This window comes from Electrona antarctica (genome assembly GCF_951216825.1).
Source record: "Electrona antarctica genome assembly, chromosome: 9".
NCBI classification, from domain to species: domain Eukaryota; kingdom Metazoa; phylum Chordata; class Actinopteri; order Myctophiformes; family Myctophidae; genus Electrona; species Electrona antarctica.
This window is the reverse complement of record NC_136790.1, coordinates 12,175,117-12,200,342: the sequence shown is the minus strand read 5'-3', so window position 1 is coordinate 12,200,342 and position 25,226 is coordinate 12,175,117. Positions and strand designations below refer to the sequence as shown.

At 44.5% G+C, this 25,226-nt stretch overlaps 2 protein-coding genes across 9 annotated transcripts in view; both read right to left on the bottom strand.

The window, feature by feature from the left end:
• The window catches only part of r3hdm2 (R3H domain containing 2), a 314,823-nt gene that overhangs the window by 10,540 nt on the left and 279,057 nt on the right, over nucleotides 1-25,226 (bottom strand). For 6 of the 8 annotated variants that reach the window (XM_079510345.1, XM_079510346.1, XM_079510348.1 and 3 more), the window contains 6 exons: nucleotides 20,748-20,986; nucleotides 19,835-20,001; nucleotides 17,599-17,697; nucleotides 9,837-10,130; nucleotides 4,953-5,088; nucleotides 793-974 (listed from right to left, as the gene is read on the bottom strand). In XM_079510345.1, coding sequence (XP_079366471.1) covers nucleotides 793-974; nucleotides 4,953-5,088; nucleotides 9,837-10,130; nucleotides 17,599-17,697; nucleotides 19,835-20,001; nucleotides 20,748-20,986 — 1,117 coding nt within the window. The remainder of the gene's footprint in view (nucleotides 1-792; nucleotides 975-4,952; nucleotides 5,089-9,836; nucleotides 10,131-17,598; nucleotides 17,698-19,834; nucleotides 20,002-20,747; nucleotides 20,987-25,226) is intronic. The other 2 variants (XM_079510351.1, XM_079510352.1) reach the window with 1 other exon arrangement.
• LOC306929217 (protein disulfide-isomerase A3-like) lies at nucleotides 15,119-16,177 on the bottom strand (the record flags this gene model as incomplete). The annotated part of the gene is made up of 1 exon (XM_079509658.1): nucleotides 15,119-16,177. The coding sequence occupies one exon, from the start codon at nucleotides 16,175-16,177 to the stop codon at nucleotides 15,119-15,121; it is 1,059 nt and encodes a 352-aa protein (XP_079365784.1).

The window sequence follows — 25,226 nt, the reverse complement described above, 5'->3', positions numbered from 1 at the left end:
TTTTTATTTTATTTAATTTTTTTATTTTTTTTATAATTTTATTATAATAATGTTAATGTTCACTGCATACACGTAATATAGTTACATGATGAACAAGCAATGTTACAGTCCACTGTAGGCTACAGCTATTTGGTTAATTCCAAATCGTAGCGCTATACAGCTATTCAGTTTCCCCATCGTAGGACGGCTCGCGCGCGCCTTGTTGTGTGCCCAAAAGAACAGATCTGCAAGCTGTCGACATGCCATCGAGCAGCATGTTGATTGTTTGTATGTCTGTTCTTTTGGTTAGGCAACGCACATTACGCGTGGCATGTGGGTTTGAGAGGCAATGATTAATGTAAACGATACAGTAATCTAGTAGATTATAGCCAAGTTAATAGTAATAATAATAATAATATTGTATAGCTCTGTTCGGGACTGTTGCACAACAGTGAACGGTGAAAAAGTTGCACTTTGTTAACGGGGACAGTATTGGACATTTCAGCAACTATTAGTCAGTTCTCTGACACACTCGTCTCAATAACACTAACCACGACGCCAGGCGCCACCATATAGTGGCATTTTTCTTTTTCCTTTTTTCCCCCCACTCTGGCTTTTTCGGGTTTTCGGGCCCAACATTATGGTAATTGTTAGGGCCGACGCAGTTAGGGTAGGGTAGGGCCGGGCCTTAATTTTCAGGCCCGATGAGAACACTGGTTGTGAGATGGTAGAAAATAATTCTGGGGACCCTCCTGGAACCCTCTCAAGGACCGCTGGGGTCCCCAGACCCCACTTAAGAAACCAGTGCTGTACCTGATACGAGGGCATCTGTGGGTATTGGACCATCATTCTGCATTCGTTCTGCATCTGGCCTCCCATGCCTGCTCTCTGGGAGTTGAGCAGACCAGGGTTCTGTGGTTGCTGCTGGGGTTGCATGATGGGGGTCATCATGCCCTGGTAGCTGGGCTGCTGGCTGGGCATGATAGTCTGCAGACCTGGAGGGAATCCAACACAGAGAGTTAAGTCACTTTCAGACATGCACTGGAATTACGGACGTTTTCCAGACTTTAAAGGAGAATTCCATGCTAGAAGGCTTTCTTACCTTTATTTGTAGTTGTTACGTCCCCACCAAAGAGGTCCAGGTGTTTTTTTGTGCAAAGACTCCTTATTGGCTATTTCCCCTACCATAAGTCCTCAATGAATTGCATTGAATGGGAATTGAATGGTGCTATGGGGTGTCATTTCCATCGCTCAAAATTATTATTTTTTTGTATATCCTCTCTTCATAATGTAAATAATATCCCAAGCAGCACACTTTACTACTTATGTCGATGGAAATAAGCGAATTAGCACAACACCCCATAGCCCCATTCAATTCCCATTCAATTCATTGAGGGCTTATGGTAGGGGAAATAGCCAATAAGGAGTTTTTGCACAAAAAAACACCTGGACCTCTTTGATGGGGACGTAACAACTACAAAAGGTAAGAAAGCTTTCTAGCATGGAATTCTCCTTTAAACGGAGGGGCAGTATGTATGAACGTTAACATTCCCCCTCAGTAGGATCAGATATGACTTTAGAATTAGAGAGCTGTATTTTGCACATCTTAACACAATCCATCCCAGCCCTCTAGGGGAAATCATGGCACCAGCGCCAGAAAATGTGTGAAAAATCAAAGAAGGGCCCCCTGACTAACCAGGACGTATACCTGGTTAGTCATTTCCATCGTCATTTCCATTTCCATTAGTCATTTCCATCGCTCAAAATTATTATTTTTTTGTATATCCTCTCTTCATAATGTAAATAATATCCCAAGCAGCACACTTTACTACTTATGTCGATGGAAATAAGCGAATTAGCACAACACCCCATAGCCCCATTCAATTCCCATTCAATTCATTGAGGGCTTATGGTAGGGGAAATAGCCAATAAGGAGTTTTTGCACAAAAAAACACCTGGACCTCTTTGATGGGGACGTAACAACTACAAAAGGTAAGAAAGCTTTCTAGCATGGAATTCTCCTTTAAACGGAGGGGCAGTATGTATGAACGTTAACATTCCCCCTCAGTAGGATCAGATATGACTTTAGAATTAGAGAGCTGTATTTTGCACATCTTAACACAATCCATCCCAGCCCTCTAGGGGAAATCATGGCACCAGCGCCAGAAAATGTGTGAAAAATCAAAGAAGGGCCCCCTGACTAACCAGGACGTATACCCCCCCCCCCCCCCCCCCCCCCCCCCCCCATAGCTGCTGCTGTTGTTGTTGCGAGGAGGAGCAGCATCGCCCAGCGGTAGCATCATCATTAGCTTAGCTTGTTTTCAGGTTTTATAAGGTCCTAAACATCCCAGATTGTCTCATTTTGAGCAGAAAAAAGACAAATAAGCGCACGTCTAGGAAATATATTACAGATTTACTACTGCAGAAGCTTAATTGTAGACAACTAGCTACAGAAGTAAAAAAAATAGCCAATCTACAATCGGATGTGTTGTAAATGAGCCATTTTCACAGTTTGAGCAATTTGAGAATCTTGACAGTTTATGAAAATGTCTGTCTATGATGACATGACAATAGGGACACCAGGTTGAAAGTTATTCCACTGTTACGTTCTTAGCTTACGGTACGCATGTTTCATGATAAATGCTTTTTATGTGATGTATTCCCATGCTTTTTTGTTCTTGCTTAATGTAAATCGCTCTGGATTAAGAGCGTCTGCTAAATGCCTAAATTGTAAATTGTAAAGTGGTTAAAGGATACCATGGCTGTTTTCATAGAACAGTATAGACAAGTCTGGGCAGTACCGACTCCCAACATGCTTAATCTGCAGCAATTCCAGGCAATGATGTGGATGACACATTTAAATGCTCCCATAAAAAAGGGTCTTGTGTGTACAGTAGTTCACGTCCTGCCAAAATAAACAAACAGCAAGTTTGTGTTTGAGAACACCGCCTGGTTGGAAGGTCTTGTTGACCCATTTTGGGCGGGAACCCCTTTTGGTGTTATGCTTTAGCCATTGAAAAATAGCGGATCTACAAGCTCATAGCGCGCCACCGAGTGGCGCGCTATGAACTTGTAGGTCTGCTATTTTTTTTAAATCGAAGAACCACGGACATAGAAACATAGCTTTTTCAGAAAACTGTCAGGATGAAGAAGACATTTTTAGAATCTGATCTCAGGTCAAAATGGCCTTAGCAGGCCTTGCTTGCGAGCCAGCGTCCATTCACCTAGTCAACTCTCTCTGCCTGCCAATGCAATGAATTTGGGTAAGAGTGCACTGTGCTCGACTTGTCAGAACAACGCTGGTTCAAGGTTATTTAAAATCTACCTTTCACCTGGTAGAACTAATCAAACATACAGAATGACCTAGAGGATTCTTTTCTTATGCCTTGGTAAAGATTTATTAAAATTAATTGATTAAAATCAGTTCACAGTGGAATTCCAGACAAATACATTTTGATGAGGTTCATGGAAATATGAATGTTAAATACACAACACTGTACTTTAAAGTCATGCTGTGTAACATTCATTTTAGTACCGGTAGTATTTTTTAGCAACACCTCTTTATAGATATTTGCCTGTTTTCCGTTTTTTATTTTTGGATGCTCACCCTTTCATATTTGTCAATTAGCTCCTGTTGTGACGTCTCCTTAATATTATCTGTTGATTTGTGTCAGTCGAGGGTGAATGAGACACAATAGTCTTTTTATTTGCTTTCTGTTTCAGTTAAGCTTCATTTATGCTTATTTTGCCTTTCAGATGTTTCAGTAAAAACTTTTTTGGACCTCATGTTTTGAGCTAATAACCATCATCGGAAGAAGTGGTTTTGTTTGGAGAGTTTAACACGTCACAGTACCCGCCGAAGCTCAGCCTCTTTAGCACTACTTGTACATGGCTGGGAAGCAAGTATTTGCAGAGAGGTTGGGGTTCGATCCCCGGCCAGGTCATACCAAAGACTGGGTATTTCGGTACATTGATTGTTTGTGAATGATGTCATCTGTCACGTTGATCCCGGTTTGTGAATGATGTCATCTGTCACGTTGATCCCGGTTTGTGAATGATGTCATCTGTCACGTTGATCCCGGTTTGTGAATGATGATGACCAATGATGCCGATAGAGAGAATTGTTTTTCCCGTTTTCCCCAGAACCTTCAGTTTATCTGTTCTCTCTGTGAACAACATGTTGTTTCTCCTACGTTTGGCTTTGTGCTGTATCGAAGCAGACACACAGTCTCCCTACATGATAGAAATGGGTTTCTCGGCCTGGGCCGTGGCTCATGCGCTTTTGAGCAACTTAATGCAAGTGGATGAGAGGAGAAATCCGGTGCCGTCTCTATTCATATATACTCTAAGGTACCACTGTGTAGCCTTTCTATCTCATGGCCTGGGCCGTGGCTCAGCGGTCCAGGCACCACTTATATACTCTAAGGTACCACTGTGTAGCCTTTCTATCTCATGATAGAAATGGGTTTCTCGGCCTGGGCCGTGGCTCAGCGGTCCAGGCACCACTTATATACTCTAAGGTACCACTGTGTAGCCTTTCTAGCCTCTCTCTCCCCCACCAGAACGGTAAATCATGATAACAATGTACTATTATATTAACGTGTCCATTAACGTGTCCATTTTGTGACACATTTTGTGACCGTGTCCATTTTGTGACAGCTCGCTGACTGGAAAATCCTTTATTTCTTGTGGACTCCTCATTATTCACTTTGGGTATTTAACCCATTCAGGCCTGACCTCAAAATTAAAAAAAAATCTAAATCCTCCAGTTTTCTGAAATAAATATTTTCACGATTTTTCAAAAATAGCAGACCTACAGGCTCGTAGCGCGCGTTCCCGCCCAAAATGGGTTAAGTATTTCTATCTATTTCTATCTCTATCACCCCCCCCCCCCCCCCCCAATGAAATGTGCCAGCTAGATTTAATTTGGTACTGCTAAACATAGATTAGTTGACAAATACATATATACAAACCTGACTGCTGTGCAGGTTGAGGCATGGGCTGTGCGCGCTGGGTGGGATAAGACACCTGGTGGGGCATGGGCTGGGAAACGCGGTACTGCTGGCCCGAGCTGGGATACTGACCAGGGGCATAGAACGACACCTGGATCTGGGTGAGGGAAGAAAGAGAGAACAGTTACAACAGCATGTGGTATTCGTGAGACAAAAACGTGCAATAAGACACACTCGAAAGGCACAATTCTGGTGTGGGCTCGAGTATAGCTTGCTAAGTACAGTATGATGATGATGACGATGTATTGACCCACATGGTACGTCACACGTCAAATACAGCCCGGGCAATTACTATAGTCTGGTCGCCCTGTTAGAGCAACCACACCAATACCAGTAAGGCGCCCTGAGGGCGAAAAGCAGGGGGAGGTCGCGTGCAGGGGGAGGTCGTGTGCACGCATCCACCTGGGTGACGGCAGACTGCTGGGCGAGCACTGGCGCTTTGGCATGGGGGGGTCAGATCAACCTATGGAATGAATTCTGTATTGGCCATATATGGAGCGTGTCTTGAGTGTACAGGGTTTGATGAGGTCAGATCAACATATGGAATGTCAGAACAGGTCAGCTCCATATATGGAGATCTGATTGAGGTCTGATCTGATTGAGATCTGTTTGAGTTATATATATATATAGAGTTGCTGGACTGGCTCCATATATGCAGATCTAGGTGATGATCCAGTCTTCTCCATGTATGGTTATCCAGGGTTAGATGAGGTCAGTGTCGTGATCTTCATATATGGTGGCGTGACATGTCACGAGGTGTGAGCATATATGGAGGTGTGATGTCATGAGGCGTGGGGTGACGAACGAAAGGGCGGGAACAGAAGGGAAAATTAATCAATTATCAATAGGAAAATGATCAGCCAACACGACTTTTTAGTGGCTGATTTTGGAATTCATTGTGCCCCAATTCACATGTACAGCGTCAACACTAAGGACTAGCTTCAGGTTTCGATGCATGTCTATGTAGATAAGTGTTTCTCGCATTTCCTTAGTGCCATGAAGCTGGACTTTAAAAAGTGTAGCTTCAAACATCAGAAAATAACAAAACTGCACATATTCCTACAACTACAGGCTGGGGCGAGTGTTTGAGGCTCTATGTCCTCCCGGTGGGTGCTCCTCGTGAGTCGGTAGGATACAACAGCAGTGACAACATGGAAATGTGTGGGGAGGAATCAATTGGCATGATGACTAAATTGGGGAGGGAAAAAAACTAAAAACAAAACATACAAAAGATACAAAATGGTTTGTTAGTTGTCTGCTTCCGGTGCAAGTACTCTAATTGCCCCATATAATTGGGCTAAATGCAGCTACTCGCTATAGATCCCTACAGGCACATCAAAAGGACAGAGAGGGAGAGCAGGTGAAAGTTAGGAGGATCGATAGTTGCTGCCTCTGCCTTTATCTGCATACATGACAGGGATCGCAAGCACCCCGGTGTCCACCGGGGTGCAGCAGCGTCAATAGTTGCTCTTCTGTTCCACTGTCGTCCACCCACACACCAAAACACCACCACCATATGTACTGTATGCTTTCCCTTCCCAGTCAATACCGTATGAACATCAGAGGACAAGAGGATAGAGCGAGAGGCATGGAGAGGGACGAAAAGTACAGAGCATGGGTAGATACGTTGCAAAGGAGGTAAAAAACAATAAAAAGAACATCCAAACTGGAGGAGGCATAAAACACCGGACAGAAACACGCCACATACAGTTTGAACGGTCTAGATTTGCGAGCTGTCTGTCACCACTGCATGTTGTAATTATCTGGAAACCAAAGACGTCTAAGTATAGAAAAAAGTTAAAAAAATAAAATAAACAAATAAAACATCCATCTTCAACTGCTTATCCAGAGTCGGGTCACAGGGGCAACAGTTCCAGAACAACATTAGCAACTTCCTCCTAGGAGATGCCGAGGCGAGTCACCTACCAGTGGGAGGCATCCATACTAGATGCCCAAACCACCTACTATAAGCTGGCTCAGGGGCGTAACTAGATGTCACTGGGCCCTGACGCAGGCTGATCAGCGAGTGCCCCCGACAGCACCCCCCCCCCCCTTCCCCCCCCGCGATCGAAATATCCCAGACTGTTTTGGCTTATAAACAGCGCAACGGGGCACTGTACGGTACCTGTCGCAATTGTGAACAGAGCAGCAGCAGCAGCAGCCAAACTGCGTGTTGGTTTATAAACAGCGGGGCACTGTACAATTATTGTAGTTGTGATTTGGGCACGTACCTGGCTGGCTTTCGGGACTCGAGACTGGGAAAGCCCACTGCATGCACACTCACGGTGCGCCACAGACACTACTGACTTCCTTCACGTTATTAGCCTACAGCCTGGGACCGACGCTACACTCTAGACAGGAGAGCTGTTGGGAGAGGCGGGGCACATGTTGCCTATGCATATTATGGTATGGTGTGGGGCTGTGTGTGCTATAGCAGCAGCCACCACCATGCAGGCTCCGCCAAACTTTGTTCAACTCAACTGTCATTGCATCTCTGTATTATAATTTAATTTTACAGACGGCGCGGGTGGGCGGCCGTGTGCCCCCCTTGCCTCTGGGCCCCCACGCAGTCGCGGTGTCTGCGTCACGGTAGTTACGCGCCTGAGCTGGCTGCTTTCAAAGCGAAGGAACAGTGGCTCTACTCCGAGTTTGCGACTGAACTTCTCACCCTGTCTCTAAGGGAGATGACAGCCACCCGTCTGAGAAAATTGTACCTTATTCTTTCGGTCATGACCCACATGTAATGACCATAGGTAAGAGTAGGAACGAAGATTGCAGAACAATGCGGTACAGCGACTGCAATACCAGCCTTGCTGCTGCTACAAAATAAAATGTAAACGGTACAATCTACTTTGATTGCTCTCTATTAACACATTGAGAGCCCACGCAAAACTGCCCAAAATCACTTTCACCTAGAAAATCCATTCACATTTTTTATAATTCAGCTGACTGTGGAGACACATGCTGGAACTTTTTACTTTGAAATGTTTTATAGTTTCGGAGTTATTTAATTTAAACGCCAAATGCATTCTCAATGGCGAAAACACAAACTTTGGCACCACGTGTTAAAAAAAAAAAATGATTTTTTTTTAATAACAAATAAATAAAAAAAGAAAAATATATATATATATTTTTGTTTTGTTTTGAAAGACGTCCACAGACGTCTTGGGCTATGCACGTGCGGTAATACCCAGGACGTCCACAGACGTTTTGGGCACAAAATGTGTTTTAATGGTGCTGCAGTAGAAACAGACTGGGGGGGCGTCATGGGGGCGCCCGCCGCAACGGGGGAAAAAAAGTTGTTGTTTTTTTCATTCCACCCTAAACCCAAGCGTTTAGGTTCTAAACACTTATTTGTAACAATCTTTAAACGTGTCACAGTGTTTGTAGATTATAAGAGCATGTTTGTTTAAATGCCATGATTGCAGCACTGAGTCATCTGGTAGGCTACTCCTTTTCATTGTGAACAAGTAGCCTAAGCAGAGTACAGTACTGTACCCTACCTGGCAGGTTAAACAAGATTAGCATTTGAATGCCGGACAAAAGGTGTTAACGTGCGTTCAGACTTGGATGGTTAGAGCTGCGCGATTACATACAAAGTCAATGCAAAGACGAGAATTGCGCGAACGGGCGCGACCTGGCGCGGTACAAACGAACCGACTAGGCGAATATACTGTATATTCAGGTCTAATTCATCATGGGGGCTCGAGCCCCGCCGCCCCCACGGAGTCTACGTCACTGTCCCAGGTTATGCTGGCATTAATTACATGCTATAGATAGAGGACCAGTGGCTAAAAGACAACATCGGGCAGTCTGGCATGTTTAACGCATTTACGACGACTCACAGTATACATTACATTACAGTATACATTACAGTATACATTACATTACAGTATACATTACATTACAGTATACATTACATTACAGTATACATTACATTACAGTATACATTACATTACAGTATACATTACATTACAGTATACATTATATTGCAGCTGACCATTTTCCAAATATTGTAGTTTACCAATTTAATAGTTTGTCAAAGGTAAGTCATCACTGCACTTTAATAGATTTTAAAGCATGGACTAATTTGAAAAGTCTAGCCTGAAAATATTCCCTGGAGAACAGATACTTCTCAAACATCCAAGCAATGATGTTTAGCCAACAGCAACTCAATTATCCTGGTATGTTCAGCAACCTTTTAATGACCATGGGAAATTGTAAACACACCCTTTACCCTATAAATCTACAATGACAAACTCCACACCGGTGTGGTTCACAAGTTTCCATCTCTGAACATTTCTCTGAACAGTAGTTACACGCTCCTAGTTTCCATCTCTACATTTCTCTGAACAGTAGTTACACGCTCCTACTGTAAGTGGTCCATTGTGTTCCCTCTCCTCTAGTGAATGTTAATGAATGCTTTATGGATTCAAAGCTGCAATAGGTCAGCAAGGAGAGAGCAAAAGAGTGTGACATGTTGACTGGTTGGTTGACTGAGTGCACAAGTGAGAAGGCAACGAGTAGCATTCTGCTCAGTGGAAAGAGGACACTCTCCAAACCCCTCTATGTCACAGGAATCACATCGTTGACAGTTCACACCTTTTCACTCAATCTGCGCACTGGTTAGCTATGTACAGAAGAAAGCTTTGGTCGCTAATATTTTCCAGCTACGTTGACTGTTTCCCATGTACAGGCGTAGTTGCCGTATGATTGAGGTAATGGAGGCAGCAATCAAACGTCATCCAAAAAGGAGAGTGCCTAATTCTGGTTTCATACAATTATTAGTGAATAGTACTTGATGTATCTACGATATCTTCTAAGCTGTGAAGGAAGCCATCATACCTGTTGTGGTGGAGGGGGCTGCATGTAACCCTGTGGAGGTGGTTGGGCCTGCATGACGGGCTGGGACGGAGGCGGCGGAGGGGGTGGTGGATGGGGGTGGCCAGTGTTTGGCTGGTAGCCAGACGGAGGGGCCATAGGCGGACCCGTAGTGGCCATAATGTAACTGGTCTGTGGAGGGGGGTGCTGGGACAGCACGGTGGGAGGGGGCTGGTACATGGGGGGAGGCTCAGGGTTCTCGCTGGAGCCCTGCCGACTCAGCGTCATATGGTTGAACTGGGGCGCCAGCTCGTCTCCCTGGAAGAGAACAGAAATAATGTTAGTGCTGGTGGGTCAGGATTATAGACTTAGAATACTATGAAATATGACAGGTGCCTAACATATACACTTTTTTACTAATTGACTAATATGGAAGTCATGCCATCATTGTTTGAGCGGTGCTAGCCACTCCAACGTCATGCCATCATTGTTTGAGCGGTGCTAGCCGCTCCAACGCGTGGCTTTGTGTGTGTTTGAGCGGTGCTAGCCGCTCCAACGCGTGGCTTTGTGTGTGCCTTCAGGGACGTCATGTGGCAGCCAAGTCTATGGACTTTTAACTTTTTAGGCCAAATCAATGGCAAAATAAATGTACTGTGGGTGTAATAAATGTACTGTGGGTGTAATAAATGTACTGTGGGTGTAATAAATGTACCGTGGGTGCCACAGAGGCTGCCAAATGAACGCGACGACATGTGGCAGCCAAGCCTATGGACCTTTTATGGAGCGTTTTATTCCCTATAAACTCTTTAGGCCACGGGGGTCGGGGGGCACACACAAAGCGACATAATCATGACAAATGGCGCCGCTCACTTCACACGAGTGTGATCTTTATTCAGTACAATCTAGTCTAATTGTCTGGCACGATGACATTTCATCGGACATTTCTAGAAATCATTAGCAAATCAGCTTTACTAGTTGTAAAAGACAATATATAAAATCAAGCATAATGTTCCACAAAAAGATCAGTAATAAAATAATGTGGGGGTTAGAGTGTTACGCCAGGGCTCCACCGGACGCGTTGCGTCTCCGTCGCGTGCGTCAAAAAACGCACCGGTTCAATTTTAATGCACGCGTTAATGTCACGCAACGCAGGCAGTGGAGCCACCTTTCATTGATTAAAAAGGTAACATTCCCTGACGGTGACGGAGACGCGACGCTGACACGCCCGGTCATTATTACCATGTCACGTACAAAGTGTTCTGCTAGGGTTCATATGTAGGTTCAAGTATAATGCCGCATTCACATGGAATCAGGCAGCGGTAGGGGTGGCTCCTGAACCTTGGGACCAAGCAGGTACCGAACCGAACATGCACGGGTACCGGGTACCCATTACAATAATTACATTTCGGTTCCAACTATCGGTTCCTACAGACGTGCGCAGTCATGCGTAAATTATTTATTTATTCAAAATTCGGTGAAACACTGTTGTAAGGAGTAGAGTAGCAGCGAGCGTCTCTCTCTCTCTCTCTCTCTCTCCCGTTTTGGGATAACCTTTGAGCTCCAGCCATTCAATCAGTGAGACAATAACACGCAGCTGACTGATCAGCGAACAGCCGTGCACAGCGGTACATGAAAGGCAGAGTCTCACAGCTGTACAGAGCTGCTAATTAATGGCTCTGACTGCACTCCCAACGCACGCAGTTGGAAAAGGAAAGAATCACTTCTGTCCGTGACAATAACCAATCCTACAGTTTGAATGTACACATGCACATATACTATCATATAGAGCAAATATTGGCCTAATGATAAAAGGTTTGTGTGTGTGTGTGTGTGTGTGTGTGTGTGTGTGTGTGCGCGTGCGTGCCTGTGTGTGTGCGTGCGTGCATGTGCGTGTGTGTGCACATGTGAGACGGTGTGTGTGTGCGAGTGTGTGTTGCAGTGCTCCTCAGTCTGAGCTTTCTTTTGTTATTGTCGAAATGTGTTATTGTCACTCTTATTCTCACTCTTATCCTCAACGTACAGTTGAATAAAGGATAATATGTTACTCTACTCATTAGCCTACATGTCTTAAATTGACTACGGCAATAAAAAGGAATAAAACGTTGTTAAATAAACATTTGACCTATTATTTTAATATTTTTAATAAACATTTATTTTATACCATTTGGAACTGAAATAGGGAACCGTTAGGAACCGGAATCGATAAGCAGAACCGGAATCGATAAGCAGAACCGGAATCGGTACCGGATTAAAAAAACCCCAACGATACCCATCCCTAGGCAGCGGTGGACAGCGGCAAACAGAAATGTAGTTATGTGTTGGAGGCAACTTGGCTTCCTCACACAAGGAGAAAACATTGAACGATCTGGACAATATAACCCTAGAATTTTGCAAAAAATATATAAAAATCACACCCGTGTGAACTGAGTGGTGTAAGGTCTTATATAGACTGTGGTCTGACGTAATGTCTGACGTAATGAAATCACACCCGTGTGAACTGGGTGACCATAGCAACCATGCTCATTTTTTGGTACGAACAGACACGTAAACTAACAAAGCCAGTTGTAGGAGTGGTTTACACCACTCAACAAAATACAAAAGTATAAATAAAAAATCACACCCGTGTGAACTGAGTGGTGCAACGTCTTATATAGTCTGATCAGCTATGTCAGCGACGCCACACACTAACCATAGGAACCATGCTCGTTTTTTTGGTACGAACACGTGTACACGGGTACAAAGCCAGTTGTTGGAGTGGTTTGCACCACTCAAAAAATAAATAGAAATCACACCCGTGTGAACTGAGTGGTGTAAGGTCTTATATAGACTGATCAACTGTGGTCTGACGTAATGAAATCACACCCGTGTGAACTGGGTGACCATAGCAACCATGCTCATTTTTTGGTACGAACAGACACGTAAACTAACAAAGCCAGTTGTAGGAGTGGTTTACACCACTCAACAAAATACAAAAGTATAAATAAAAAATCACACCCGTGTGAACTGAGTGGTGCAACGTCTTATATAGTCTGATCAGCTATGTCAGCGACGCCACACACTAACCATAGGAACCATGCTCGTTTTTTTGGTACGAACACGTGTACACGGGTACAAAGCCAGTTGTTGGAGTGGTTTGCACCACTCAAAAAATAAATAGAAATCACACCCGTGTGAACTGAGTGGTGTAAGGTCTTATATAGACTGATCAACTGTGGTCTGACGTAATGAAATCACACCCGTGTGAACTGGGTGACCATAGCAACCATGCTCATTTTTTGGTACGAACAGACACGTAAACTAACAAAGCCAGTTGTAGGAGTGGTTTACACCACTCAAAAATGACCGTATATATAAACTTTATTTATATAGTACCTTCCAAGACATGAATGCAGAGCAAAGTATTTTACAGAGCAGAAGAAAACAAAAAAGAGAAGCAATAACATAAAGCAACTATAAATGCTATAAAGTCTCTGTGTGTGTCTGTGTACGTCTGTAATCCATGTAACTCGACAACCGTTCGCCCCACGACTTCAAATTCGACACACCACAACAGGGGGTGCAGCGCCCGGTGTTAAGTCGGTCGTACCCACGGTTGTCCAGAACCGCCCCAAAAAGGCCTCCTCCCAGGCTCGGGACAGGGTCCCTGCCCAGGGTCCATATATGGAGCTGGCTTGTTCTGACATCATTCTGACGTCTGCATAGACTCCATATTTGGCCATGCCTGACAAAGAACTCCATATATGGGCATAAAAGGGATACAGACATAATATCTGGGAGGGGCATCCATTTCCAACTTGCAGGGTGGGGCATCCATTTCCAACTTGCAGGGTGGGGCATGCATTTCCAACTTGCAGGGTGGGGCATCCATTTCCAACTTGCAGGATGGGGCATCCATTTCCAACTTGCAGGGTGGGGCATCCATTTCCAACTTGCAGGGTGGGGCATCCATTTCCAACTTGCAGGGTGGGGCATCCATTTCCAACTTGCAGGGTGGGGCATCCATTTCCAACTTGCAGGGTGGGGCATCCATTTCCAACTTGCAGGATGGGGCATTCATTTCCAACTTGCAGGGTGGGGCATCCATTTCCAACTTGCATTGTTTCAAGTAGGCCAACTGCTCTAGTAAAAATAGCAACAACAAAAAAAACATTAAAATTATAGCAAAAAGGCAGCAAAACAGTGAGTTTTGCCTGATTTACCTTAGAAAATAATTCACAAATGTGTGTGTGTGTGTGTGTGTGTGTGTGTGTGTGTGTGTGTGTGTGTGGACAAAAAAAAATAGTCCCTCTTTGCTATAATTTGTTTCACTTCAGGAACGCCATCACTACGTTCACCATATTATAGCTCCAACTTCTTTGGCTTCTCCTGAGCAATCAGGGGGTTGGTGGCCTACCTCTTCGGTAGGCGCGACCTCGCGACCTCCCTCATATATATATTTGGGTTGTGTCCAAAAGGTAGAGTAGTAGATTGTGGGGAATACTCTGACTTCTTACAGGGAAGGCTCATCGTTGGATGCTGTGTTCATATTGGCAATGACAGCGCTAGGCTTGCCGACCAGCTTCTCTCCCAATTCTTTGTATTTAGGCTCCAGAAGTCAGACTTGCAGTGGTCACACCAGGGGGCGTAGCCGTCTTTTATGTGGAGGCGCTGATAGCCTTAACCACTTGGTTAAGGCAGAAGTCAGACTTGCAGTGGTCACACCAGGGGGCGTAGCGGTCCTTAATGTGGAGGCGCTGATAGCCTTAACCATTTGGTTAAGGCGTGTAATAGCCTCTGATGCATGATACCTAGTCAAAGGTTCCATTCATGTCTTGACGTGAACCATCAATGAAGGCAGAAAAAAAAACCTAAAACTAAAATCGTTAAAAAAAAAAGGTTTAACCCATTTGAGCGTTGGTTATTCAGAAATAGATCTACAAGCTTGTACATCTGCTATTTCTGAACATTAAAAAAATAAATACCTTGAAAATGTTCAGATTATTTCTTTACACAAATCTCCTCTTCTGGTTAACCCATTTTGGGCGGGAACCCCTTTTGGTGTTAGCATTATGTTATGCTTTAGCTATTGAAAAATAGCAGATCTACAAGCTCAGTGGCGCGCTACGAGCTTGTAGGTCTGCTATTTTAGAAAAATCAAAGAACGACTGACATAGAAACATAGCTTTTTCAGAAAACTGTCAGGATGTAGAAGACATTTTCAGAATCTGATCTCAGGTCAAAATGGGTTAATGTAATAGTTTACAGTCAAATTTCGCAGACACCACACCTTGACTGGTCTATTGTTGTTCTCTAGGATCAGTAAAGGCTCAGACGCGTTTCAAGTTACCGTCAAAGTAGTCGTGAAGGAACTGCTCCAGGGCCTTCCCATCACGAGTGAACTCCTCCGTCATGACGTACTTGAGTCCACTGTCAGTAAGGATGCCGATCACGGGCAGCTCTCCTGTGCTCCCGACCAGGCCCAGTTCTGACACGTCTTGGCTGAACAGGTTCTTGTTTGCCACAGCAAATCTCAACTCCCTCCCCTCGTCCAGGAAACGCTTGGCGACCTTCATCACCCTGTTCCTCCAGTAGTGGGAGACCTTGGGGCTCTTGTCGTAATCCAAATCATAGTAGGCCACCAGCATGTCCTTTTCCCCTTTGAGCTGCTCCTCGTTGCCCTCGGTCATGAGGGGGCACATGCCGAAGTAGTTGTTCTTGACGAACTTCTTGATCTTGTTGCTGGTCAACTTCTTCTTCGTGCTGAACACCACTGTGCTGTCCTCGAACTTGCTGCGGAGTTGTGCCGGGCGAAACACGGTGACTCCCTCTGCGTGTTGCTGGAGAAGAGACTCTAGGTTGGTGTGGGCGAAACGGTAAGGCCGACCCAAAGCACTGGCTGCCGTCAGGAAATCGGCCTGGGAGGCGCTTCCACTGTCGGCAAAGAACCCAATAACACTGGGATCGGGGCCTGCAATGTACTTCTCAAAATCCGCTTCAGTCTTGAGTTCCACCGAAGATGGTAGAGCCAGCTTTGTAAGGTGGCTGACAATGCCATCTGCGGTCCTGGGGCCATCGTAACGACCCGAGTCCTCTCCATCCCGGAAGATCTTCACAGTCGGGTAACCGCCAATTCCATACTTGCTGCAGACCTTGTTGTTGGCTGTGCAGTCAACTTTGGCCAATGAGACGATGCCTTTCAGCCTGGTGGCAGCTGCCTCATACTCGGGTGCCAGTCTTTTACAATGGCCACACCAGGGAGCAAAGAACTTCACCAGGGTGAGCTCATTCGCTCCGATCTTCTTGTCAAAGTCATCATCTGTGAAGTCGAGCACGTCACTGGCCAGTGCGGACCCGACAAGTAGAGCAAAAAACAGCCACTTCAACATTTGGACTCGGTTCCACTGTGCTATGAGCTAATTAATAAACTAGATAAGATGGACTTGGTTCCACTGTGCTATGAGCTAATTAATAAACTAGAGAAGATGCACAAGAAAACAAATTCTAATTGAAAACAGTCTGTAAAAGCCCTTTAAATAACGACATTAAGGCCAACATTGACATGTCATAAAGTCCAGAACATATATGGACCGGACATGAACGACGTCACTGCAAGTCGGCATATTATATGCCCATATATGGCCTGGACAGGCCCAACAACACGTTCTCTGCCATGTCTGCCTGACCGATGTGAATGTAACACAAGACCTACATGATGGTCTAGAGCTCCGTTTCCCAAACAAAGCAAAAAAAAAGTTCCCAGTGACGAAGATAATAAAAGAAAAATCTAAGAAATTCCATAAGTAGTAGGTGAAAATAGCAGATCTACAAGCTCACAGCGTGGCACAAAGCGACGTGTTGTGAGCTTGTAGATCTGCTATTTTCACTAGTTTGGATCCCGGGGAGACATCAAATTTCTCTTTTGGGTCACAGGCTAAAATGTTTGGGAACCCACTGGTCTAGAGCAATATCACGACTGTCAACAGGAGCAAAGTGTTGTGTAAGTAAAGGTACTGACCCTGGTGAAGTTCTTTGTGTAAGTAAAGGTACTCATGTAGGTCTGCTATTTTTGAAAAATCGTGAAAATGTGGCGCAAATCTTTGAATATATATTCTTTCAGAGCGAAAGCTTTGCTTCCGAGAGGTTCCTGGAATAACATTTTCAGATGGCGGTCAATTACATATAATATTTGGGGTCCTTGACATGAAATATTGAGCACCACTGATACAGAAACATACGGTTTTTCAGAAAACTGATGTAGAAGACATTAAAAACATTAGTTTGTTTAAACATTTGTTTAAACATTTGTTTAATTTCGACGTCAGGCCTAAATGGGTTAAATCCTCACATACGGCCTAGAATATTTTTGAGAATTGTCATCTATGGCATGTCCAAAACAGGCTATTAATGTGGGAGTGAAGTGTGAAATTAACTCCAATGTCCCTGACACACTCACAGTGTCAGACGCTCAATGTAATCATTGTTTACAACAGCTGTAATCACATTGGAGGTGTCAAAGTAGGCACGTCAAAACTACGTTTGCATGTATTTCAGAGCTTCTCCGTACCGTATGATTGTTTCACCGTTCATCTCGAGACGCGTTTTGAAATTAAACAGACACTGTGAACAAGCAGACTTGCATGACGTGTTGGTTATGCTGACACGTCAATGCAGTTTGTCAGGCGTGGTCTTTAACGTGAGTAAATCACAGTTTCCAGCAACCTATTTGCACTGCCCATAGACATTTTTAGAATCTGATCTCAGGTCTAAATGGGTTAAGAGACAGCGGTCTCCAGAGAGGTAACGGTACCATGGTGTACTGCTGGGGAGGAGAGATGGGCAGGAGAACCTGGGCACAGGAGGGGCTTGAATAGGAGACGGGCTGAGAGGGCTGCAGTGATGCCACAGGCTGCGTGCACCACCAGAGAGAGAGGGAGAGAGAGAGAGAGAGGTGGGGGGAAGCAAAGAAACAGAGAAACGGGTGAGGAGCCAAGCCAGTGAGAAGGTATAGGTTTGATAGGCAGGTGGAGAGAAAGATGTGGGTTAGAACAGAGGAGAAGTTGTTAATGAACAAAACGGAAAAGTGGGGAAAAGGCAGTTTAAACCCATTATGGACGGGAACCCCTTTTGGTGTTTTAACTAAGCATTATGTTACAGTTTAGCTATTGAAAAATAGCAGATCCACGCGCTACGAGCTTGTAGGTCTGCTATTTTTTGAAAAATCATGAAAATGCGGCACAAATCTTTGAATATATATTCTTTCAGAGCGAACGTTTTTTTAATTTCAATGTCAGGCCTAAATGGGTTAATACTGATATACTTAAAACTACTATTGTACTTTGTGTAAAACCCAAAGAGGAGACGGAAACTATTGGCATTTTTGTTTTTGCTATTATGGCACAAGGACATGGAAGACTGTTATCTGCAGCAGTGGCTCTCAACGGGAGGCCCTTGAGGAGTTACAGGACTGGAAGACTGTTATCTGCAGCAGTGGCTCTCAACGGGAGGCCCTTGAGGAGTTACAGGACTGCAGCAGTGGCTCTCAACGGGAGGCCCTTGAGGAGTTACAGGACTGCAGCAGTGGCTCTCAACGGGAGGCCCTTGAGGAGTTACAGGACTGCAGCAGTGGCTCTCAACGGGAGGCCCTTGAGGAGTTACAGGACATGGAAGACTGTTATCTGCAGCAGTGGCTCTCAACGGGAGGCCCTTGAGGAGTTACAGGACTGTAACTGGAAGACATGTTATCTGCAGCAGTGGCTCTCAACGGGAGGCCCTTGAGTTGTTACAGGACTGTAACTGTAGGACTGTACAAATGGGATCCATAATGCAGTCAGTTAGAATAATACGGAGGATTTCCAAGTGTAAATTTGTGTCTCAAAGATAAACAGCCAATCAAAATAGGGGTCCTTGAAATGAAAAATAAAGGTTGAGAATAACTGAAATGCATTCATCAAGCCAGTCACGAGGAGGAGAGCTGATCTAGAATAACCCACTAACTCCTCCTGACCATCCCATTCATTATGGTTGTCATTTCCGTTTAAAATATCTTTCCTTTTACATTTTTTAATTTCCATTTATGCAAAGCAGCAGTCGGGGATAAACCACCTAACTCCACTATTGGGGTTTTTGTTTCATAAGAATCATAAATCAATGCTATTGAATACCCTTTACGTATGTGTGTTGGTTAAAAAAATTATTGAGCAAATGAAAAGTTTTAAACTAAAACCTCTTAACTCCATTGGACCCTCAAACTGACTGCTAAAGCAGCCAACTCCACCACCTCTCCCCCTCTCATGTAAGTAATTGACAATATATAAAGTCACAACACCAACTTTGATGAGGCAGTATTGCTTCGTTTAAAAAAAATGTTTTCTTAATTTCCTGAAAAATGTATATTTTTCATTTCCTGAAAAATGAACATTTTGGTGTTAAGTGGTTTCTTCCCGACAGCAGAGATATGCTATGATGATTTTAATTTATATTAGGATAAATGTGCTCGACTGTAAAGATGAAATGGAAGTGGGGAGGAGGCTTCACATCCGCTATCTCCCTTAATCATCAAAACAAGCTTCCATGTTCCAGACTGTATGACCGGAAGCGTTTGGATATTGTGCCACACGAGAATATGTGGGTAACCCATTTTGGGCGGGAACCACTTTTGGTGTTAGCATTATGTTATGCTTTAGCTATTGAAAAATAGCAGATCTACAAGCTCGTAGCGCGCGCGCGCTACGAGCTTGTAGATCAGCTATTTTTGAAAAATCGTGAAAATGTGGCGCAAATTTGGAATATATATTTTTTCAGAGCGAACGTTTTTAACTAAAATCTTCTGAGGGGGTCCCTGGAACAACATATTTTCAGATGGGGGTCGGAGGCCAATTACATATCATTTTTGGGGTCCTTGATATGCAATTGAGCACCACTGAAACATGGGTACTTCAGAAAACTGGAGGATTTAGACAAGACATTTTTTTAATTTCGTCGTCAGGCCTGTAAATGGGTTAAGGGAGCAGGCAACGTTGCCTTACCTGATAAACATAGCTTACCTGAGCCATCATGTGGTTGGCCATGGGGTGCTGCTGGGGCGTGGGCAGCAGGGCGCTCTGCGGTTGGGGCTGCTGCGGAGGTTGCTGAGAGGGGCAGGGGAGCAGGCTACGGCTGGACTGAGGGAGCGGTGCTGGGGGACAAACATCTGGACTCACCAGGGGCAGGCCTGCATGGTGGAGATACAGAGAAGAGTTGGCTGTGTGGGTGTACAAATAAACACCAAATACGGTAGAAATAGCAACACTCCCTATCCAAAACCCCACCCGTCCCTTAGACGAGCCCTCCATCTGTTACCTAGTAAGCACACGGTGCCTCTTGGACCGCTTGGGGGGCAAATTCCATGGATGCAACATTACATTGAACCTGTTTAAGCCCTTTTCCATCTTTCCTTTCAGTTAAAATTTAAAATAATTTGGATTCATTTTTGTGACTTGTAAATCAGCTATTTTCGGTGTGCGACACCGGTGCGCGTATAAATAGTACAAATTGGCGGAGTGACCAGATGGGAACCGCAAGGTCCCCAGTTCAAACCTGGGAGTGTCCTTGAGCAACCCAACTCTGAACCCTTAATTGCTCTCGATGTGCACTAGGTTGGTGCCTTGCTGCATCAGGACAGCTCCATCGGGTTATGTACAGTATGTTAAAAAGGTAAGGAAAAACGGAAAATCGCTGGCAGAGGGTGGATCATTTATGTATTTACTCTGGTAGCGAATGAGTTAAGTAGATATTCACACAAAACTATGCTAAACTAACTTTCAAATAATCTGAAGAGCCCTGCAGGCCTCAGATTCAAATCCAATACATTGGTGCCTCTTCAGTAAACACATCTCACTCCATGAGTCTTCTTGTCTTTGAACCAGGAGTCACTGGAGTGGAACGTTAACAGACAACTCTGGAAGCCCCACGCCTTACCTGAGCGGGAGCCCCTGCAGCTGCCTTGTGAGCCCTTGCTGCTGCCCAGACTGTCTCCCCGGGTGAGGATGGAGATGCCGGAGAAGCTGCTGGCCTTGGTGACAGGCGGTCGCAGCGTGCGACAGTTGGAGCTGTCAGAGTCAGTGCTGCTCCACGGCCGCGGCTCCAGGCACTTCATGTCGCTGTCTGTGCTGCTCTGGCGACTGCTGGACGCCCGGCTGGAACTCTCACGGTTCCCCCTGGGAGAGAGAGGCAAGAGGAGGGGGGGGGGGGGGGAGAGAGAGAGAGAGAGAGAGAGAGAGAGAGAGAGAGAGAGAGAGAGAGAGAGAGAGAGAGAGAGAGAGAGAGAGAGAGGAGAGAGAGAGGGGAGGAAGGAGACAGGGAACAAATGATAGGAAGAGGCAGAGTGTACAGGAGAAGAGAGGAGAGAGGGGTAGGAAAAGAGGAAGAGGAGATGTGAAGTAAACAGGCAGGAAGAGATTAAATTAAGGGAAGGTGTAGGTAAGGATAACGGATAGAAAATGATGGGGGGGGGGGGGTGGAGAGGGGGGTGGTCAACATGAAGGGAAGGGAAAGAATGAGAGCAGTGAAGAGGAGTGGCGAGGAGAGGAGAAAGAAAGGAGAATTGGGAGAAGAGAAGATTCAGAAGAAGTTGGGGGGTGGGGGGGAGAAGAGCACAGTACGGTCATCGAGAGGTAGAGACAGACACTTTGCCAGCCAGGCTGGTAAGATCAGGCATTCAATAGACAGATGCACGGTGGCTGGTGTAGAAACCGTGATAAAGGTCAGGCAATGAAAACGACCACAAGCTCCCACCCGCCAACCATACAAATACGCCCACATGACAACCCATCCAAAGAACAAAATACATGCAAGAGAAGGAGATGCTCCAGACAACCACATACCCAAGGGGTGGAAGACAACACTGGGGTGATGTGACGATGAAAACCATCACAAACATTCCAAGACACAATCACATGATATGGTATTGTCTCAAACTGTGAGAAGTGAATACATGATACAAGGTCCATACAACAACATGACATGCACACTGCAAAACTATACATACAGTACTGTATACTGTAATGGAGACACAAAAGACAATCTGACATATACACAGACTTGAACATGTATACATAGAAGACCAGCTACACAAACACCTAATCGCACACACGGTATCTATGGCTTAACCACGTTGCCAACACAGGTTCACCACTATGGATTGGCTATGTTGCTTGCATACACACTCAGTGCCTCTGTGTGGCCGGTCACACTGGATAAAGGTAGCTAGCTGCCAAGAAAACCAACGATCAGACTTGTAAGCATGGACACCGCTTTCACAAAGCCTTTTAACCACATGAACCCATAGCATCACTCACTCCCTAGGCTGGCATAACCATTTGGCAAAAAATAGCATATCTGCAAGCTCACAACAGGTCACAATGCAACACGGTGGGAACTTGTAGATTGGCTATTTTTGTCAAAGAAATCTGGCGTAGAGGGGAAACTGCGGTCAACAAAGTATATAGGTAGGGTTTAAGTGTCACCAGTCACAACCTTAATATTTTAGCTCCAATTAAAGAAACAAAAGAAAATGTAACGCTATAATGCTAGTGGGAAACCAAACCAAACATTTTTATGAATACAAATGATAGTAACTGAAACAAAATGACACATTTTTATAATTAAGGCGTGATGTGGTGCTGAATTTAATGTGGATAAGAAGCCTGTAAACCAATCAAAGATCTGCATCTCTGTACCAGACAGCAGAAAATGGCCAAGTCTGCTTTAATCAGATCTTTCGGGCATCCTCAGAGAACCAAGTGAAAGACGCGATCGCAAAGAGCAGCATTAGCCCGAGAATGGAAACAAACTTTGAAAAAAGATTCCAGAATGGTCTGGGGAATCTCCACACAAAAAGAAAAACGTCTAGGATTTCTGGGGAATCTCCACACCCAGAACACAGAGATTGTAAGTAAGACCGTGACGGTAAGCATTGGTTGTTTGAAGCTGGCAGCAGTTGATACATATTTCAGCGAGGCTGTAATTAATGGAGCGCCTATTTTAAGCCTTTTCTCTGCAACAGCCTATTTTAAGGAAGGGTGGGTGCTATACTGCTCCCTCGCTTCGCTCTGCAGACAAAGATGAGAGAGGCGAGGAGGAGGAGGAGGAGGAGGTATTCTGCTGTTGGTCAGGTCACATGATATTCCATCTCTCCCTGTTTTCTCTCCCTCACAACACCACATCTACACCACACACCGGGGAAAGCCACTCCGTATCAGTTATCGCTATTCTGCACTTCGTCACTCCCAGTCTTTATTAGAAGGATCAATCACAGACGCTTTCCCCACGGTCCGATTATGTTCCCCATGTATTTCGTGTAGGTTCATTTAAGGAATATATCCTTACACCTTACACAGTGTTGCTGTTTCCGAAAACGAGCTTAACCAACCACTTATTTCTAAGCTTGCGTATTGATTTTTGTTTAAAATGGAAGCCAGTGGATGTATCCTTAGTTACACTCACACAAGTGAGGTTTCTGTAAACTAGGTTAACATTTTTGTATTGTTATTATTATTTGGGTAATTATTTTTTGTTTAAAATGGGAGGACGTCATAGAAATATACACACACGTACATATGAGATATGAAATAAGAGTTGCATTGTGCATTGGTGACAGCACTGAAAAGCTTGTAAAGAGAAAGAAGAGATCTGCACACCGTCTTAAAAGCTCCCAAAATAATTTAATAACAGAGCTCAATAACAGAGCTCACACTAGAAAAAGTGCCCTTCTGGGCACAGGTCTCCACCAGGAGGATAGGAGTGTGTGTGATGTTTGGCAAAATGTTTAGGAGTGATATAAACATGTTAAACAATTTTCTTCATTTTGTTGAGGAAATGCAGAGCCAGATCACTCATAGCATCTCTGAGGATAGAATTCTGGATGAGCAGGACATGTGCAGCATTTTGTACAAAACGGGCCACTCCTGAAGACTTTGGAAGGCAATCTCAGCCAATCAGTGTAGAATCTGAGAAATCAAACAGACTCGTCTTGATCACATGACTACAGAGATCATGTATACCGATTGGATGAAATCTGTGCGACTAATATAAACAATGTGTTTTGCAGAAATCGGCCTCATGGTGGCGCTATAACCGGCAGATGTGGAGGGATGCAGGGAAAATGTTTTTCCATGGCCTCTAGGGAGTGCGCATACAAAGTTGTACACAGATCGATGCAGTTATAGGTAAAAACAGGAATTGCCCTGTTATAGCGCCACCATGAGGCTGGTTTGGAAAAGAAATTGTGTCATGTCGTCCTCAGCCTAGTGGAAATGTGCGTGTATAATTTCACGGAAATTGCACACTGTGTTTGTGATTTGTGGCATTTTGTTCGAAACGGACCAATCATGTGAGCTTTGGAAGCGAATCTTAGCCAATCAGGAAGGAAGATGGGAAATGGTGCAGATCCGTGTTGATCACATGACTATGGAGATAGTGTATACCGAATTGTGTGATGTATGGATAAAATGTGTACGAGTAATCTACATAAATGTGTTTTGCCTAAATCGGCCTCATGGTGGCGCTATAACAGGCCATTGAGGAATATTTGGGGCAGAGGTTCGTCGTTGGCATCCAGAGAGTGTGTGTGCAAAGTTTGGCATGGATCGGGCCAACGGTGCCGGAGATTAGCTGGTAACAGACGGACGGAAGGAAGGAAGGAAGGAAGGACGGACGGACGCACACACACACGGACGGAGTGCAAAACATACTCTCTCCCCATGCCTTCGGCCTGGTGGAGACAACAAGCTCATAGCTGCTATTTTTGAAAAATCGAAGAACCACTGACATAGAAACATAGCTTTTTCAGAAAACTGTCAGGATGTAGAAGACATTTTTAGAATCTGATCTCAGGTCAAAATGGGTTTTAAACACAGTAAAAATAGTCCCAAACACTGAGCAGTAATTGTCTAAATATTACAGTACACCAATTAACCCATTTAGGACGGGAAACCCTTGGTAGTTGTTGCTATGTAGCAGCAGCAGTTTATTAGGTCAGGATTTAGAAGGCATTTTTAGAATCGGCCTCAGGCCTAAATGTGTTAATAGTCTAGTTTAGGCTTACAAAGAATACTGGTGTATTTCCTTAAAATTTCAATTGCCTTTTGTTGTTAGACAAATTGTTGAGGTTGAAGGTACTGTACTGTAGGTATAATAGCATAACAAAAACTGCTCGAGACGGAACGTTCCGCCATATAGAATCCAACCGGCAACTGCTTCTGGCGGAACGTTCGGTCAGATAAGCTTTATTATTGATATCAAACCGGATCGCTGATTTATTTTTTTATTTTTTGCTTGGCCTTTCCTTCTTCAGCGATCCTAGGCCAGTTTTGCATGTGCACACTGTGCACTGCCGTTTACTTCTTGTATACAGGCGGACTAAAAAGCTGAATAACTCTAAATCTACGGAGCTCTCCA